This window comes from Hemitrygon akajei, chromosome 18 (genome assembly GCF_048418815.1).
Source record: "Hemitrygon akajei chromosome 18, sHemAka1.3, whole genome shotgun sequence".
Lineage (NCBI taxonomy): Eukaryota > Metazoa > Chordata > Chondrichthyes > Myliobatiformes > Dasyatidae > Hemitrygon > Hemitrygon akajei.
The window spans coordinates 4,541,831-4,559,886 of NC_133141.1; the positions used below are offsets into that span (position 1 = coordinate 4,541,831).

Genomic DNA, 18,056 nt, shown 5'->3' on the forward strand with positions numbered 1-18,056 from the left:
GATCAGTGGGCTAAGCACACACCCCTGAGGTGCGCCAGTGAATTTAGACGCATAGCTTGTGTGAATACGTGATAAGTAAATTATCTGGAAATTGATATTTTTGACTTGGAATCCGTCACATGTTGTCACACCCCAGGAGATGGACCGATTCAGTTCAATAGACAGTGACTCATGAAGAAGCCAGGCACGTATCAGAACTAACTTGTCTGCAACCCTACCTTGTTGAGCATGTCTTTAATCTGATGATCACATTTTAGCTTTCTTCAAATGCTTATATAATAGATTTTATTCCACTTAGACTTTCCAAATAAGGGCAATGTGTTAAGACGTTCCCCTGGTGCTTTTAAGGTGAAAAGTTATTCTTCATCTCAGGTCTAGAAACCTTTAAAATGTCAACAGAAAACAGTAGCAAGAAAATGAGCACTGAGGGCAATTAGAATTTTTGTTGCTATTGTAATGTAGGAAATGTGATCAATCTGAACAGGACAAAGTGAGATAAAGGCCAAATTTATTAAAAAGGATCTGGTGCTTTCCCAGTGTATATGACATGTCCAGGCATCATCCCTGTGGAAGATGGCGGAGTTTGTCATTAAAATGGCAGTTATAACTGATAACTGTACCCGGCTGGAATCCTGAGAAGAATTTATTCACCAAATCTATAGCCCAAGAGATTTTGCAGATACTGGAAATCCAGACCAACACACACAAAATACTCGAGGAACTCAGCAGGTCAGGCAGCATCAATGGTGGTGAATAAGCAGTGGATATTTCAGGCTGAGACCCTTCTTCAGGACTGCAAAAGAAGAGGGAAGACAGTAGAATAAAAGGTGTGGGAAGGGGGAGGAGAATAGGTAGAAGGTGATGGGTGAAGCTAGGTAGGTGAGAAATGTAAAGGGTTGGAGAAGAAGGAATCTGATAGGAGAGGAGAGTGGTCCATGGGAAAAAGGGAAGAAGGAGGGACACGGGGGATTAGTGATAGGCAGGTGAGGCGAAGAGGTAAGAGGCCAGAGTAGGAAATAAAGGAAGAAGAGGACTGGGAGGGAAATAATTATCAGAGGGAGAAATTGATATCCATGCCATCAGGCTGGAAGCTACCTAGATAGAATACAAGATGTTGCTTCTCCACCCTGAGTGTCCTCATTGTGCCAAAAGAGGAAACCATGGACCAAAATGTCAGAACGGGAATGGGGATAGAAATTAAAAATGTGGACCACTGGGAAATTCTGTTTTTGATGATGATGAAGTAGAGTTGCTCATCAAAGTGGTCCCCCTATTTACAATGGGTCTCACCAATGTTAAGACCAAATCTATGTTTTAGTTGAATTGGTTATTGGGTAAATGTTGACCAGAACTTCAGAGGAAATGCTCAACATCTTTGATATAAATGGGCAGATCTTATGCAGTCTGTGGACATTACTGGCTTTCTCTATCATTGTTTTCTCGAGTGTGTCCCCACTCTTTAGAATAGTTTCCATGGGGAGTGCAGTTCTTTGCAGTCCAACCTGGCCAGCAAAGTTCAGGGCTTGTATCAGTACAGGAAACTACTTACTCAAACAAGGCTTGAACACCCAGTGAGGCTCCTCATAGGCTCAACAGCTGTTACTTTAATGTAAGTGAAAATCTTTAATGTCCACAAATATTCGACAATGGTTGAAATGTTGCTTTAAAAAGTTTGAAGTACTGCAGTTTACATTTAAAACATGCTTCTATGGTAAGACAATTCAAAATCCTGAAGCTAACAATAATTCAGTTGAAGATTGAAGCCTATGTAAGCTTGTGCTGCTCAAATAAAATTCACTAGTGCAACTGGTTGGGAAGTTTCTGCTAGCAGCATTGGGAACTGAATTTCCCCAGGAAAATACTGGGTGATGGAATTGCGTCAGAGAGGTATTGATGTGTTCAGAGACACGGAGAATCTTGTGCTGCCATTTTTTTTTTGCATCTTGCACTTATCCATTCATGTCTATCTTGTCTTCATGTGTTGCTAAGACTTGTTTCAAAATATCATTTGTTATATTCACTATCTGAAACAGTGCATGGTGCAGATTCTAAGTCAAAGCCAGACCAAACTGGAGATGCAAAACTGCAGAGCTGGAATCTGGAGCATCAAATAAAATGCTCTACAAACTCGGCAGGTCGGACAGCATGTGTGGAGAGAAATGGATGAGTTCAGATGATAGGTCTTGATGTGAAAGGTCGACTGACCCTCCGTGGACGTTGACTGACCCATTGATTACCTCCAGCATTTTGTTTGTTGCTGTAGGACCAAACAAATCTGGGTTATCCTCGAATTAACAGGAAACCACAGTGTATGCCATGGATCGGAAGAAAATATTTTGAGATTATTGACACATGATTAGTGATGAATGAAGCATGGTGCAGGATAGATAATCACAGGAAACAGAAGCTCGTAACAAATTAGAAGTTACTGACTTGAAAGGAGTTCTAAATGGGAGAACTTGAAAATTAACTATTTATTTAAAAGTGTATAAATTGTCTACCAGCTGATGGGGTGGATATGTATCTCTACCAAAGGAGGTGAAAGATGCTCCTTCCCTCTGCCAGCTTGTAGGTCACACTTGGGCAAGGTGCCGTACCTGCTTAGCCCCCTTTGCCCCCCCCCCACCCCGATCAGGGTCACGTAAAGCCATAGGAGCAGGTGGTGGATGGTCGTATGAGCAGCTGGTGCATATCACAAGTCCTGGTTATGTGATCACTGACACCAGGCAGACAATCTCTGAAGAATGTTGATAATGGCTAAGGTCACCCATCTTATTAAGACACTGCCTAGAAGAAGGCAATAGCAAACCACTTCTGTAGAAAAGATTGCCAAGAACAATTATGGACATAGAAAGAGAAAAGAACAAGAACAATAGTGTGAAGGGGGTCTATCCCACAGGCAACGATTCGATAAAAGACAGATGGAAGACCATAATCGCTCATGTTGTACGACACGGCACATAATGTTGATGATGAAATTGTCTGCACAAGTAGCAATTTGTAAAAGAAAAAAAACCTGTTTGCGATTAGGAGGTAGAGAAAAAAGATGCCTTAATATAATTACGTACGTTTAAAATCTTTCTAGATCTTTGCAGATGGTAGTGAGTTGGAAGACATTTGAGCTTCAGCTCAGTTAATAATATACTTGTTGGAAGTTCGGTTTTGGTTTAATGGAGTTGTGTACAGCACAGGTTTCAAATTAGATGCCCCATTTAAAGATCATAAAAGAGTGAGAAGTAGCATTGGTGTTGTACAGTGACCTACAGTGGTGCTAGAAAGTTTGTGAACCCTGTAGAATTTACCCATTTCTGCATAAATATGACCTAAAATGTGATCAGACCACACAAGTCCTAAAACTAGATAAGGAGAATCCAATTAAATAAATAACATACAAAAAACATTATTTTTATTTATTGAGAAAAAATATCCAATATTATGTATTTTGGAAAAGGTATGTGAATTTTTGCTTTCAGTAACTAGTGTGACCCCTTTGTGCAACAATAACTTCAACCAAACATTTCTGTAACTGTTGGTCAGTCCTGCAAATCAGCTTGGAGGAATTTTAAGCCATTACTCCTTCCAAAACTGCTTCAGCTCTGGGATGTTGGTGGGCTTCCTTGCGTGAACTGCTTGCTTCAGGACCTTCCACAACATTTCTGTAAGATTAAGGTCAGGACTTTGACTTGGCCATTCCAAATCACAAATTTTCTTTTTTTTAAAAAAACCATTCTGCAGTTGATTTTCTCTTGTCTTTCAGATTGTCTTGTTGCATTATCTAACTTCTATTAAGGATGACAGGCTGCTATCCTGACTTTCTCCTGTAAAATGTCTTGATACAATTTTGAATTCATTGTTCCCTCAACGATTGCAAGCTGTCCAGGCCCTGAGGCAACAAAATAGCCCCAAACATTATGGAAGCTCCTTCCATCATGCTTTGTATCATCTGTCCACAGAACATTTGTCCCATAAGCATTGTGGAACATCCAGGTGGTATTTTGCAAACTTGAGACGTGCAGCAATTTTTTTTTTTTGAGAGCAGTGGGTTCCTCTGTGGTGTCCTTCCATGAACACCAGTCTTGTTCAATGTTTTTCATATAGTGGATACATGAACAGAGACCTTAGCAGTTCTAGAGATTTCTGCAGGTCTTTTGCTGTTACCCTTGGATTCTTTTTCATCTCCTTAAGATTGCAGAGTGTGATCTTTGCAGGATGCCCACTCCTAAGGAGAGTAACAATGCTACTGAGTTTCCTCCATTTATAGAAAATTTCTATTTCTGTGGACTGATGAACACTCAAGTCTTTAGAAATGCATTTGTAGCCTTTTCCAGCTTGATGCCTCTCTACAATTATCTTCTAAGGTCCTCTGAAATTTGCTTTGATCGAGGCATGGTGCACATAAGCAGACTCTCTTGAGAAGAGCAGGCTCTGTCAGTAACCTGACTTTGTGTATTTTTTTATATAAGGCAGGGCACCTCTACAACCCACACCTCCAATCTCATCTCATTGATTGGAACACCTGACTCCAAAGAGCTTTTGTAGAAGGCACTACCCCCAGAGGTTCACATTTTTTCCAACAAATACGTATATTATTGGATCATTTTTCCTCAATAAATGAATGAACAGGTATAATGTCTTTTGTGTTATTTATTTAATTGGGTTATCTTTATCTGGTTTTAGGATGTGTGAAGACCTGATCATATCTTAGGTCGTACTTAAGCAGAAATAGAGGAAATTCTACAAGGTTCACAAACTTTCTAGCACACTGTATACTGGTCCTGATGGGAGCAGCATTGTTGTAAAGCAGCTTCTGCCTCTGCTGCATAAGACCAGAAGGTCATTAGCTTGGAAGGATGGGCCCAAAGGTGGGCATAGAATGGTGTGGCAAAAGGTCTTATTTTTGTGTGGTATGACTCAATGACTTTTGAGCACAAATCCCATGGCAGCTAAACACTAGCAGGGAAGAGGGTGGACCTAGGGAGGAGAGTTTTCAAATGGGTGTTCTACCTGTTGTGCATTGCGGCTTCAGATGGCTGGTCCAATTTTTCATTTAAGTGATTGCTGTTTGGTTTAACGGGAGGTAAAATCAATTTTGGAGTATGAAGTGCTGAATGAAATTGCACTGTATGTCTTATTTTCAAAGGCAATGGCCTTGGCGGGAGTGCGTTGCAAACGTGCCTATCAGATACCAAGAGTTCACTTAAAACCATGATCACACACACATTGTGGGTAGTTCCTGGAATTTAGAAGGATGACATTATTTGTTTGGAATTTATAAATTAATAAGGGGAGCTGATGGGTGTGAAACTTGCTGACGAGAAGGCAAGGTCTAATGTTTGAATTACACATTTTGAAGAGTGAAGTTTCGAAACAAGATGAGAGAAATTTGGATCTCTGTGCTACAAATGACAGTTGGTAGTGCAAATCGGATTCATAGAGTTTGATCTCAAAATAGCCTGCTGCAGCACAGGCTGAAAGAGATAAATACCCTCTTCCTGTTCCTGTGACATGTAGAAGTGAGAGATAATTGGTGTGGATATACAGGATTAAGAAATTTATGTCTACATGTAGAAACAATCTAAGAGTTGCAGCAGGTAAATGAGACTCAGTCTAGCACAGAGATCTAAAAATAGAGGCGGTGATCATCTTCAGAGCCTGTATTGTGACTGCTGTTCATGGTCACATTGCTAACTGTAGTTTCAAAATTGATAACATCCTTGCCCAGGCAGTTTTAATACTTTTCTTCATTGAACAAATTCTTGTGTTGATGTCTCTAAGTCACTTGCTGTACTTGTGAGCAGAACCTGTTATTTTTCTGATTTTATCCTTGAATTTTGGTGTTGTATATAGATTGAAAATATAAGGACCTAATTTAATACAGTGGAAGCTGAAAAATGTTGCATATTACAGTAGTCTAAGTCAGGTTTACAAACCTGAAACTTTTCTAACAGCTCTGTTTCCCATTAGCACAGTTGTAAAAAGATTGAGGTGGTCTATGACCTTCTATACTCTTCCATTTTATTGTGCTGGAGTAGAACCTTTGTTCTCTATCTTAATATCCACTTGTGTATCATCTGTATCTAAATTGCTACTTGAACTCTTAACAAATGTTAGTTTGTTAGGGAAAATATTGTAAATCTGAAATTAAAAAAAGACACCAGAGCCACTCAGCAAGTTGGGAGCATCTACAAAGGAAGAAATACTTTAATATTAAATATTAGTTAATATTTAATAATCTGTTACCGAAACGGGTGGGTTTTCGAAATCACAAGTATTGAGGTTGGAATGAATTAGTGTTGATATAGCAACAAGGGAGCACATACAGAATCAATTAAAAGGAAGGCTAATGATGTAGTAGGAATCGGGTTACCAAACTTAACATGAGAGAAAGTAATTGGCAAAAAGTAAAATGGCTGTTCATTGCTAGTCTTGGCTTTTTGAGATGAAGCTTAGATTTCTTGCATCTGCAGTTCTTGTTATTCATTAGCTTTTCTGTGGGCAGTTCAGAATCAGAATCTGGTTTATTATCACCAGCATGTGTCATGAAATTTATTAACTTAGCAGCAGTATTTCAATGCAGTACATGATAATATAGAAAGAAAATAATTAAGTACTGTAAATCAATTACAGTAAGTATATATGTATATTAAATAGATTAAAAATCTATTCATGGGTTCAATGTCCATTTAGGAATCGTATGGCAGAGGGAAAGAAACTGTTTCTGAATCATGGAGTGTGTGCCTCCATCCTGATAGTAATGCGAAGAGAATGTGCCCCGGATGATGGGAGTCCTTATTCATGGATGTCGCCTTCCTTAGGCACCTCTGATTGAAGATGTCTTGGGCAGTACGGAGACTAGCACCCAAGATGGAACTGACTCATTTTATGACTTTCTGTAGCTTCTTTCAGTCCTGTACCCGTACCAGACAGTGAGCAGCCTGTCAGAATATTCTCTACTCTACATCTATAGAGGTTTTCGAGTGTTTTAGTTGACAAACCAAACTTCTTCAAACTCTTAATGAAATATAGTTGCTGTCTTGCCTCCTTTATAGCTGCATTGATATGTTAGGACCAGGTTAGGTCCTCAGATCCTGACACCCAGGAACTTGAAACTGCTCACTCTCTCCACTTCTGACCCGTCTGAGGATTGGTTCATGTCTCCTTGTTTTACCATTCCGGTAGTCTACAACCAGCTCTTTCGTCTTACTGATATTGAATGCAAAGTTGTTGCTACGACACCACTCAACTTGGTGGCATATCTCGCTCCTGCATGCCCTGATCTCCATCTGAGATACTACCAACAATGGTTGTATCATCAGCAAATTTATATGGTATTTGAGCTATACTTAGCCATATAGGCACGGGTATACAGAGAGTAAAGCAGTGGTCTAAGCACATACCCCTGAGTTGCTCATCAGTGAGGAGGCAATATTATCACCAATCTGCATAGATTGTGATCTTCTGGTTAGGAAGTTGGAGATCCAGTTGCAAAGGGAGGTACAGAGGCCCAGGTTCTGTAACTTGTTGATCAGGATTGTGGGAATGATGGTGTTAAACACTGAGCTATAGTTAATGACAGGGTCTTGACAGAGCTGTTGCCAGAGATCTAAGGCTGTGTGAAGTGCCATTGAGATTGCATCTGCTGTAGACTTATTGTGGCGATAGGCAAATTCCTGTGGAATCCACAAAGTTCTTATAATTGTGAAGAAAGTGGAGCATGGATCAATCCACAGCATCCAGAAACACTCATCTCTTGAGTGGCACAGTGGCACAAATGGAAGAGCTCAATGCCAGAAGCTTGATCCATTTTGATTGTGTGGAATTGGCCCATTCTCCCTATGACCACATGGCTTTCCTCCCGCATTACTAAGATGTGGGCTAATTGGCCATGGTAAATTGCCACTGTGGTGTAGGTGTTTGCAGAATTGGGGAGGAGTTGATAAGAAAGTGGGGAGAATAAAACATGAGATTAATGCCGAATTGATGTAAGCAGGGTTGTTGATGATCATTGAAGAATTGGTGGGACGAAGAGACCATTTCTGATCTGTATCTCTAACTCTAACTCTAAAATTATTGGCGTATCTGTTAATTTCTGGACCTGGCTAGTTGATTTGCCTATCAATAATTGTGTTGTTGTTGCATCCTTAACTTTGGACAGGATCAGAACTATGGGAGTAAGAATTATTATCATGAAATGTGTTGTTTTCTTCCAGCAGTACAGTGCTATACTTAAAGTTACTACAAGTTATATCAAGAAATGTACACCGTATACAGTAGCATGCAAAAGTGTGGGCACCCCTGGTCAAAATTTTTGTTACTGTGAATAGCTAAGTCAATAAAGTTATAAAGGCATAAAGTTAAAGATGACATATTTCTTTAATATTTTAAGCAAGGTTACTTTTTTATTTCCATCTTTTACAGTAACAAAAGAAAAGGGCCTGAAGCAAAAGTTTGGGCACCCTGCATGGTCAGTACTTAGTAACACCCCCTTTGGCAAGTATCACAGCTTGTAAATGCTTTCTGTAGCCAGCTAAGAATCTTTCAATACTTGTTTGGGGGATTTTCACCCATTCTTCCTTGCAAAAGGCTTCTAGTTCTGTGAGAGTCTTGGACCGTCTTGTATGCACTGAACTTTTGAGGTCTATCCACAGATTTTCGATGATGTTTAGGTCGAGGGACTGTGAGAGCCATGGCAAAAATTTCAGCTTGCGCTTCTTGAGGTAGTCCGTTGTGGATTTTAAGGTGTGCTTAGGATCATTATCCTGTTGTAGAAGCCATTCTCTTTTCATCTTCAGCTTTTTTTTTACAGACAGTGTGAAGTTTGCTTCTAGAATTTGCTGGTATTTAATTGAATTCATTGTTATCCCTACCAGTGAAATGTTCCCCGTGCCACTGGCTGCAACACAAGCTCAAATCCTGATCAATCCACCCCCATGCTTAACAGTTGGAGAGGTGTCTTTCCATGAAATTCTGCACCCTTTTTTCTCCAAACATACCTTTACTCATTGCAGCCAAAAGTTCTATTTTAACTTCATCAGGAATCAGGGTATTTATAAAGCTTTGAAATTTGCATCACCTGGCCTTTCCTAATGATGACTGCGAACAAGCCATAGCCCTAACAAGCTAATTAAGGTCTGAGACCTTGGTGAAAGTTATCTGTGAGCTCAAATCTCTTGGAGTGCCCAAATTTTTGCATGGTGCTCCTTTTCTTTACTTCACTCTAAAATTGTACAAAACGAAAAGAATACACTGATCTTGCTTAAAATGTTGAAAAGAATGTTTCATCTTTAACTTTGTGACTTTTGGAGATCAGTTCATCTTCTACTCACTCAGCTATTCATAGTTACAGAAATTTTGACCAGTGGCACCCAAACTTTTGCATGCCACTGTATATTGCAAAAATTGAGCACAATAATGTGGCTGTGTTAATGGACCATTCAGAATTCAGGTGGTGGAAGGGGAAGAAGCCGTTACTAAAATATTCAGTGTGTGTCTTCAGGCTCCTGTAGCTGTTCCCTGAATGCAATAATAAGCTTAACTATAGTTGAGGACATCACAGTGTTTCTGCCTTTTATATCCAAGTATTGTTGACGTACTGGTGGATGAAAGGTTAATATATTTACTTGAAATTTCTTTAGGGTATTTTAGTAGGCTTCTTATGTTTAAATCGGCTAATACCATCGCAGATGAAGCTTAAAACAACTGGAAAGGCATTGTATGCTAGCCGCCACATGCTTTGCGTTTTATGCAGACTATTTGTTACAATGGGTAGAAAACAATGCAAACACTGTATAGAATTATGGGGAATCTGCAGGATAGAAACAGATCATTTGATCTAACCATTTGGGAGATCTCCCCCTCCCCCCCACCCTCAAATAAAACACCTTCATCTCTGCCTTTCATTTCTTAACCTTTGGAATGGGCAGATATAAGGAAACATTTTGCCAATCTGAAAATAAATCTTCTATTATGTGACTGGTTCGGTAATTAATCAGTTCTAATGCTGGAATTCAGCTGACTAGAACGAAGCAGGAACTAGATCATCAGAATCAGCTTTATTAACACTGACATAAGTCATGACATTTTTGTTTTGTGGCAGCAGTACAGTGCAAAATATTAAAAATAACTGAAATAGGGTAAAAGAGAAATGGGTGGTAAACAAGAGATTCTGCAGATGCTGGAAATCCAGAGTAACACACACACAAAATACTGGATGAACTCAGCAGGCCAAGCAGCATCTATGGAAGGGAATCAAGTCAACGTTTCAGACTGAAAGCCTTCTTCAGGATCTTGTAGTGAGATGGTGTTCTTGGACTATTCTTAAGTCAAATGGGGGAGGGGAAGAAGTTGTTACTAATGCATTGAATTTGCATCATCAGGCTCCTGTACCACTCTCTGAATTCTAGCTTTAAGGAACCCGGGACATGACAAATCAGCAATGTGGGTTTACTCAATATTGCAGTGTAGAAAAAGCAGCAGCTAGTTTGTATATGGCAAACTCTGAAAGAGTAATGATCATATTATCTAATTAATTTCTAGTTTCAGAGTTCCTTTTTCAGTTATTTTTGTTATTTAAAGATGCAGTGTGGAACAGGCCCTTCTGGCTCTTCGAGCCGTGCTGCCCAGCAACCCCCCGGCAAACCTCAATTAACTGTAATAACTGGTACATCTTTGGAAACCCACGCATTCCACAGAGTGGCATACGGACTCCTTACAGATGATGCTGAAATTGAACTCCAACTCCCTGAGCTGTAGTAGAATCATGCTAAATGTAACTGTACAGTGGAGCCCTGTTATGGATAGCGGGTCAACAGGAAGGACTCTCAAGCTCTTCTCGATATTATGTATCCTGTTTCCTCTATTCTCAACTGTTTCAACATCCCAGCTGTCCTTTATTAAAATAAATTAATATATAAATAAATAAAACATCATCTAAACTCCATGTCCAAGTTGCACAGGTTTTACTCACCTGTCACATTCGGCTTTTTGACTTGAACTACAACCAGAAGAGGAAGTCCTCTGTATTGAGCTGCACTTTCGCAATCACTGGAAATCATTGGCACGTGGCTGTTGCTGAAACTTTGATACATTTGAGATACTGATCTACTCGGAGGAGACTCCGAGCCTGAAATACAGTGAAGCCTTAATGGTAACTGGGTTGCATTATGGGTCTCATTATCCACTGAAACATCAGCAGGTATGGATGCGATGTCCTTATTAAGGTATAATGTAAAAGGTGTTTGGGTAGTTTTGGACATGATAAATGCCCTTATGGCTGCACTGTGACTAAAAATATGCACTCATATCACTGGAGTCTTGAGAAAAGTGAAAGCTGTTGTTCAGTGTTATGAAGCTGTTGTTGCATTTTGAGCTGATCAAATTTTGCATCAGGGTATTGATTATGCATGAATGGAAGTTCTTTATGAATGGAAGTACTGTGTACTGTACCAGCAGTTATGGTTGAAATGACAATAAAAGTGACTTGACTTAGTAACAGTAAGTTGTAAATTTCCCAAGTCTATTTCTGTACCATGGCATTTCCCACATCTTTCAGGATCATTTTAGTGAATGGATGAGCTACATCTGATAACACTCTTTGTCTCTCAAGTTTTAAAACATTAATTACTACCCAATTCCAGTGCTGAAATCTGTTTGCGTGGCTAATTGTAAATTTTGACTTGTAGTCCTGAGATGTTGAGTGTGGCAATCCACTCACTATTCCTGCTGGAATGTGAAACTTAAGCAAATTATATTCTTGTATTGTGCACTTTTTCCTTGCTTTCTTCAACCAGCCCCTGAGTCATCCATAATAACTGTTCACTGGGTGACCTCTGTCTGTGGTAGACGAACCATTGATGTAATGGGGTAGTTATTCTGCTAGGAGTTGTGCAACACTTTACAATTTGCAGTTCAAATTTGTGTATCTTGTCTGAAAGAGGAAAGCAAGTGATGAGTTTTCCTGAATTCCTGTCCCAGCAGAACTTACACAAGTCATTGTTTGTTTGTTGTTCTGTGCATTACTGCCTACGTGTTCATGTCTGTTTGTGACTCTAATTTGGAATAAGAGATGAGATATAGTATATTAAGTAATATTGTCCTTTAAATTAACTAAATCTACAAACAACAGTGTTCATTCTAAGAATGCTTCGAACCCAAAGTATAGCTTCACTCTGAGTTGAATGCTGGTGAACCAAACGACCTTTGCTTGACATTTCCAAAATTCTACAAGTGACTTCTCATTTCAGTGCTTTGAGAATCTCCATTACATATGGAAAGATAAGAGATGGGGAAAGTGATACAGCGGCTGCTTTTGATTTGTCACAAAGAAACCAAGATTATCTGTCTGGATGCAAAAGCCGTTCACTGTATCTTGGTCCATGTGACAATAAACCAATTATAAACTTGTAAATTAAAGATTGTTAAGTTGGTTTATTATCATCATATATGAAGGGATAGTGGAAAATTTTTGTTTTGCATGCCATTCAAACAAATAATTCCATAACAAAAGTGCATTGCAATACTACAAAGGAAAATAATATAGTTATAGAGAAAGTGTAGACAGATAATATGGTACAAGGCAATAAGAGTCCATCTAGTTATCATACTAGAAGATTATTCGATAGTCTTGTAACAGCGGGATAGAAGCTGTCCTTGAGTCTGGTGGTACATGCTTTGGTATTTTCTACCCTGTGAGAGGAGGTAGAAGAGAGAATACCAGGAGTGGGTGGGGGGTTTTAATATGCTGCTTTAGACCATAAGACATAGGAGCAGAATTAGGCTATTTGGCTCATCAAGTCTGCTCCACCATTTTATCATGGCTAATCTTTTTTTCCCTGGACTTTTCCTTTGATGTTGTGTCCAGTCAAGAACCTATCAAGCTCTGCCTTAAATACACCCAACAACCTGGCCTCCACAGCTGACTGTGGTACCAGATTCCACAAATTCACCACCATCTGGCTAAAGAAATTTCTCTGCATCTCTGTTTTAAATGGATACCCCTATATCCTGAGGCCGTACCCTCTTGTTGACTCTCCCACCATGGGAAACATCCTTTCCAAATCTATTCTGTCTAGGCCTTTTAACATTCGAAAGGTTTCAACGAGATCACCCTTTGTTCTTTCAAATTCCAGTGAGTACAGACCCAGAACTATCAAAAGTTCCTCGTATGATGACCCTTTCATTTCCAGAATCATCCGTGTGAATCTTCTCTGGACTCTCTCCAATGCCAGCACATCTTTTCTTGGATGAGCAACCCAAAACTGTTCATAATACTCAAGGTGAGGCCTCACCAGTGCCTTATAAAGCCTCAGCATCACATCCCTGCTCTTGTATTCTAAACCTCTTGAAATGATTGCTAACATTGCATTTGCCTTCCTCATCACCAACTCAACCTACAAGTTAACCTTTAGGGTGTTCTGCACAAGGGCTCCCAAGTCCCTTTGCATCTCAGATTTTTGGATTTTCTCCCCATTTACAAAATAGTCTACACATTTATTTCTACTACCGAAGTGCATGACCATGCATTTTCCAACATTGTATTTCATTTGTCACTTTCTTGCTTATTATCCTAATCTGTCTAAGTCCTTCTACGGCCTTGTTTCCTCAACACTACCTGCCCCTCCACCAATCCTTATATCATCTGCAAACTTGGCAACAAAGCCATCTATGTAATCGACATTCAAGATGAGGTAGTAACTTAGATTAAACATTGGTTTTGTGTGAGAAGCCAAAGAGTGGTAGTAGAAACATAGAAACATAGAAAATAGGTGCAGGAGTAGGCCATTCGGCCCTTCGAGCCTGCACCACCATTCAGTATGATCATGGCTGATCATCCAACTCAGAACCCTGTACCTACTTTCTCTCCATACCCCCTGATCCCTTTAGCCACAAGGGCCATATCTAACTTCCTCTTAAATATAGTAGTTGGTTGCCTCTCTGTCTGGAGGCCTGTGACTGGTGGAGTACTCCAGGGATCACTGCTGGGTCCTTTATTGTTTGTCAGCAATATCAATGATCTGGATGATAATATGGTAAACTGGATCAGCAAATCTGCAGATGACCCCAAGATTGGGGGTGTAGTGGATAGGGAGGAAGGCTATCAGAGCTCGCAGCAGTATATAGACCAAATGGAAAAATGACAGATGGAATTTAATGCTGACAAGTGCAAGTCTTTGCACTTGGGTAGGACCAACGAGGATGGGTCTTACATGGTGAACGGTGGGGCACTGAGGAGTGAAGTAGAGCAAGGACTTGGGAATATAGGTCCATAATTTATGGAAAGCGGTGTCACATGTTGATATAGTTGTAAAGAAAGTTTTTGGCACATTGACCTTTATAAATCAATGTATTGGGTGCAGGAGATGGGATGTATGTTGAAGTTGTATAAGACATTGATGAGATCTAATTTGGAGTATTGTGTGCAGTTTTCATCACCTACCTACAGGAAAGATATAAATAAGGTTGAAAGAGTACAGAGAAAATTTATAAGGATTTTGCTGGGACTGGAGGTCCTGAGTTATAAGAAGGATTGCACACACTACTGAGATCCACTGAGGTTGGGTGGGACGACAAAGAGAGCTCATGGGTTAAGGGTGAAAGGTGAAATGTTTAAGGGGAACGCGAGGGGAAACTTCGCTCAGAGGGTTGTGAGAGTGTGGAATGAGCTGCCAGTGCAAGGTATTCAATTTCAACATTTAAGAGAAGTTTGTATAGGTACATGGATGGGGGGGAGTATGGAAGGCTATGGTCCTGGTGCAGGTCAATAAGACTAGGCAGCTTAAAAGGTTCGGCGCGGACTAGATGGGCTGTATTTATCTCTGACTCTATAACTGCCACAGAATGGTGCCTGCTGCATTGTATGTTTGAAAGTTGCCAGGAGTCCTGCTGACTAATTATTGCCAATCACAAGTTGGGGGCGCAGTTTCTTCATGATCTTCAGTTTTGTTGGGAATGTTGATATGGAAACTACCTCCTTCAAAGAAGCTACAGAAATTTTTTTTAAAAGTGCTGATTTCGTAGGGTATTTTAACTATTTTTGACAGCATTTGAATTTCTGTATTTAAGGGCTGGGTAACATCTTATATTTTAAAGAGGAGGAAATTGCAGGAAAATGTATTGCTTTAATGTGCTGTAATGTTCGTCTGTGTATTGCCAAAAATGGACACACCTGCTTGTAAAGCAATTTGGAGTCTGTTGAGTGAAAGGGCAGTATTTAAAAATAAGAGTTTGTTCTCTTTCCCCCACATGGACTTCATTGAATCTCATTTTCTTTTTCTTTTAAAGGTGTTCAATAAGAAACCTGAGGCAGTGTATCAGAATGTTGCACAGCTGAAGCAGGAGTTAGTTGAGGAACAATCGGTTCCCAACACTGGCTTAACCAATCAGCAGGAAGAATGGGAAACGCATACTGACGAAGCGAGTGGGCAACCTTTCTACTACAACCCGGTGACTGGACAGACAACTTGGGATTGTCCGTTCGAAACCTTGGAGAGCAGGGAGCCGCAAGCCTCATCTTCTCGCAGTTCTAGTATAAGCATTCCCTTGGCAGTATGGGAAACACACTTTGATGAAGTTAGTGGTCAGCCCTATTACTATAATCCAGAAACTAGGGAGACCACGTGGGAACGACCTGAACAAGAGCCAGACACGATGGACCGCGAAGATATTACTCGAGACCAGAGGGTATGTTTCTGTGGCTGGCGGGAGGGGAAGCTCACTGATTTGTATCTAGAAATGGAAAATTGGGACTTGGTTTCAAAGGTTAGCAGTACTTTACGCTGTTCATTGAATGAAATCCTGTGAAGTGCAATATCCTTCAGACTCAAAGCCCTGGAATCAAACACTGGAAGTATTCATAAACACAAATCAGTCTGCAGAAGCTGGAAATCCAGAGCAACACACACAAGATGCTGTAGGAGCTTAGCAGGGCAGGCAGCATCTATAGAAATGAATAAAGAGTTGACTTTTCAGTCCAAAACCATTCTTCAGGTCTGGAAGGGAAGGGGAAAGGCACCAGAATAAAAGGATGGGGGGATGGGAAGGAGACTAGCTAGAAGGTGATAGGTGAAGCCACATAGGGGAGAAAGGTAAAGGGCTGGAGAGGAAGGAACCTGATTGAGGAGAGTGGACAATAGGAGAAAGGAAAGGAGAGGTACCGGGGGAGATGATAGGCAGGTGAAAACATGAGAGGCCAGAGTGGAGAACAGTGGAGGAGAGAAGCAAGGAATTTTTTCCACTGGAAGTATTCATCAGGTCAGGCAGCACCTGTGAGGAAAGAAACAGAATTAATATTTCAGGTCAAGCATGCCTCAGAACCTGCTAATGTTTCAGTTTGCCACTTTTTCTCTCTCCTTTGATGCTCCCTACCTGTTGAAAGTTTCCAGCAATTTCTTTTTTAATTTTGGATTTATAGAATCTAGAGATTTTGTTTATGTAAAACCAAACCCAAACCTTTGTGGACAAGCTCCAGGAATCCCATCATTTTCGTTTTGATCCAAACATTCATCCAATGCTCCTTTAAGATTCCTTCCCCCTCCCCCCACCTCCCACCTCCACAGACAGGTTAGCAACAGATTTCCCTCTGATCCTTGCCTTTCACCACAGCAATCTCTACACTCAATATTTCACCCTGATAAAGGGTCTTGGCCTGAAAGATTGGCTGTCTATTTGTCTTCATAAATGCTGCCTGAACTGAGTTCCTCCATAATCGTGTGTGGCTCAAGATTTCCAGCATCTGGAGAATCTCCTGTGTTTATGATCCTTTGCTTGCTCCACCAGGTCCTGCGTGGTTCCTGCAGGGAATACCATTTTGTGACTTCCTAGTCTGTTCATTCCTCATCCCTTTACCTTGGGACTTCCACTTACAACTGTAGGAGTATTATTACCAGCACTTGCACCACCTCACTCAATACCTCCCAAAGATGTAAGCAGCCTTTCTAAATGAGTCAGAGGTTCACCTGCACCCCTTCCACCTTCTTTTCTACATTCAATGCTCACAATGTGGTCTCCTCTACATAAGAGAAACCAAGTTTAGTGTAGGTGAATATCTTGCGGAGCTCCTGAGCTCTATTCACAAAGACCATCTGGAGCTCAAAGTTGCATGCTATTTTATCTGCCCTTCCCACTCCCATTCTGATCTGCCTGTCGTTAGCCTTCTCAATTGTTACAGAGAGGCCAAACAACAAATTGGAAGAAAAAACATCTTGTGTTCCACTTGGCAATTTTAATCTCAATGGTATGGACATTGAATTTTCCACTCTTGATTCACAGGCATATACTTTTATCCCTCTGTGCATGTGTCTCTCTTTGGCACGACTCTGTCTCTTGGTCAGTCATAGAATCAAAGAGCAATACAGTATGAAAACAGGCCCTTCAAAACCAACTCCTCCATGCTGACAAAGATGCCCATCTAAGCAGATTATATTTGCCTGTGTTTTAGCCCATGTCAAAGTTCAAAGTACATTTATTAACAAAATACATATATCACCATATACAACCCTGAGATTTAATTTCTTGCTGGCATACTCAATAAATCCATAGAATAATAACCATAACAGAATCAATAAAAGACTGCACCAATTTGGGCATTCAACAAGTGTGCAAAAGACAACAAACTGTACAAATACAAAAAGAAAGAAATAATAAATAAATAAGCAATAATTATCAAGAACATGAGATGAAGAGTCCTTGAGGTGAAGTTGAGTGAAGTTATCCCCTTTGGTTCAAGAGCGTAATGGTTGAGCGGTAATAACTGCTCCCGAACCTGGTGGTGTGGGTCCTGAGGCTCCTGTACCTCCTCCCTGATGGCAGTAGTGAGAAGAGAGCGTGGCCTGGGTGGTGGGATTCGTGATGATGGATGCTGCATCCCTGCGGCAATGTTTTGTGTAGATGTGTTCAATAGTGGGGAGGGCTTTGTCCATGATGGATTAGGCCATATCCACTACACACTACATTTTGTAGGAATTCACATTCAAAGGCATTAGTGTTTCCATACCAGGCCATGATGTAGCCAGTCAATACACTCTCCACTACACATCTATAAAAGTCCGTCAAAGTTTTAA

The 18,056-nt window shown here is 40.4% G+C and overlaps 1 protein-coding gene across 2 annotated transcripts in view; it reads left to right on the plus strand.

The window, feature by feature from the left end:
* The window catches only part of arhgap27l (Rho GTPase activating protein 27, like), a 112,209-nt gene that overhangs the window by 39,864 nt on the left and 54,289 nt on the right, over positions 1-18,056 (plus strand). The window contains exons 2-3 of one of the 2 annotated variants that reach the window (XM_073070677.1): positions 8,419-8,464; positions 15,280-15,678. In XM_073070677.1, coding sequence (XP_072926778.1) covers positions 8,419-8,464; positions 15,280-15,678 — 445 coding nt within the window. The remainder of the gene's footprint in view (positions 1-8,418; positions 8,465-15,279; positions 15,679-18,056) is intronic. The other variant, XM_073070678.1, reaches the window with a different exon arrangement.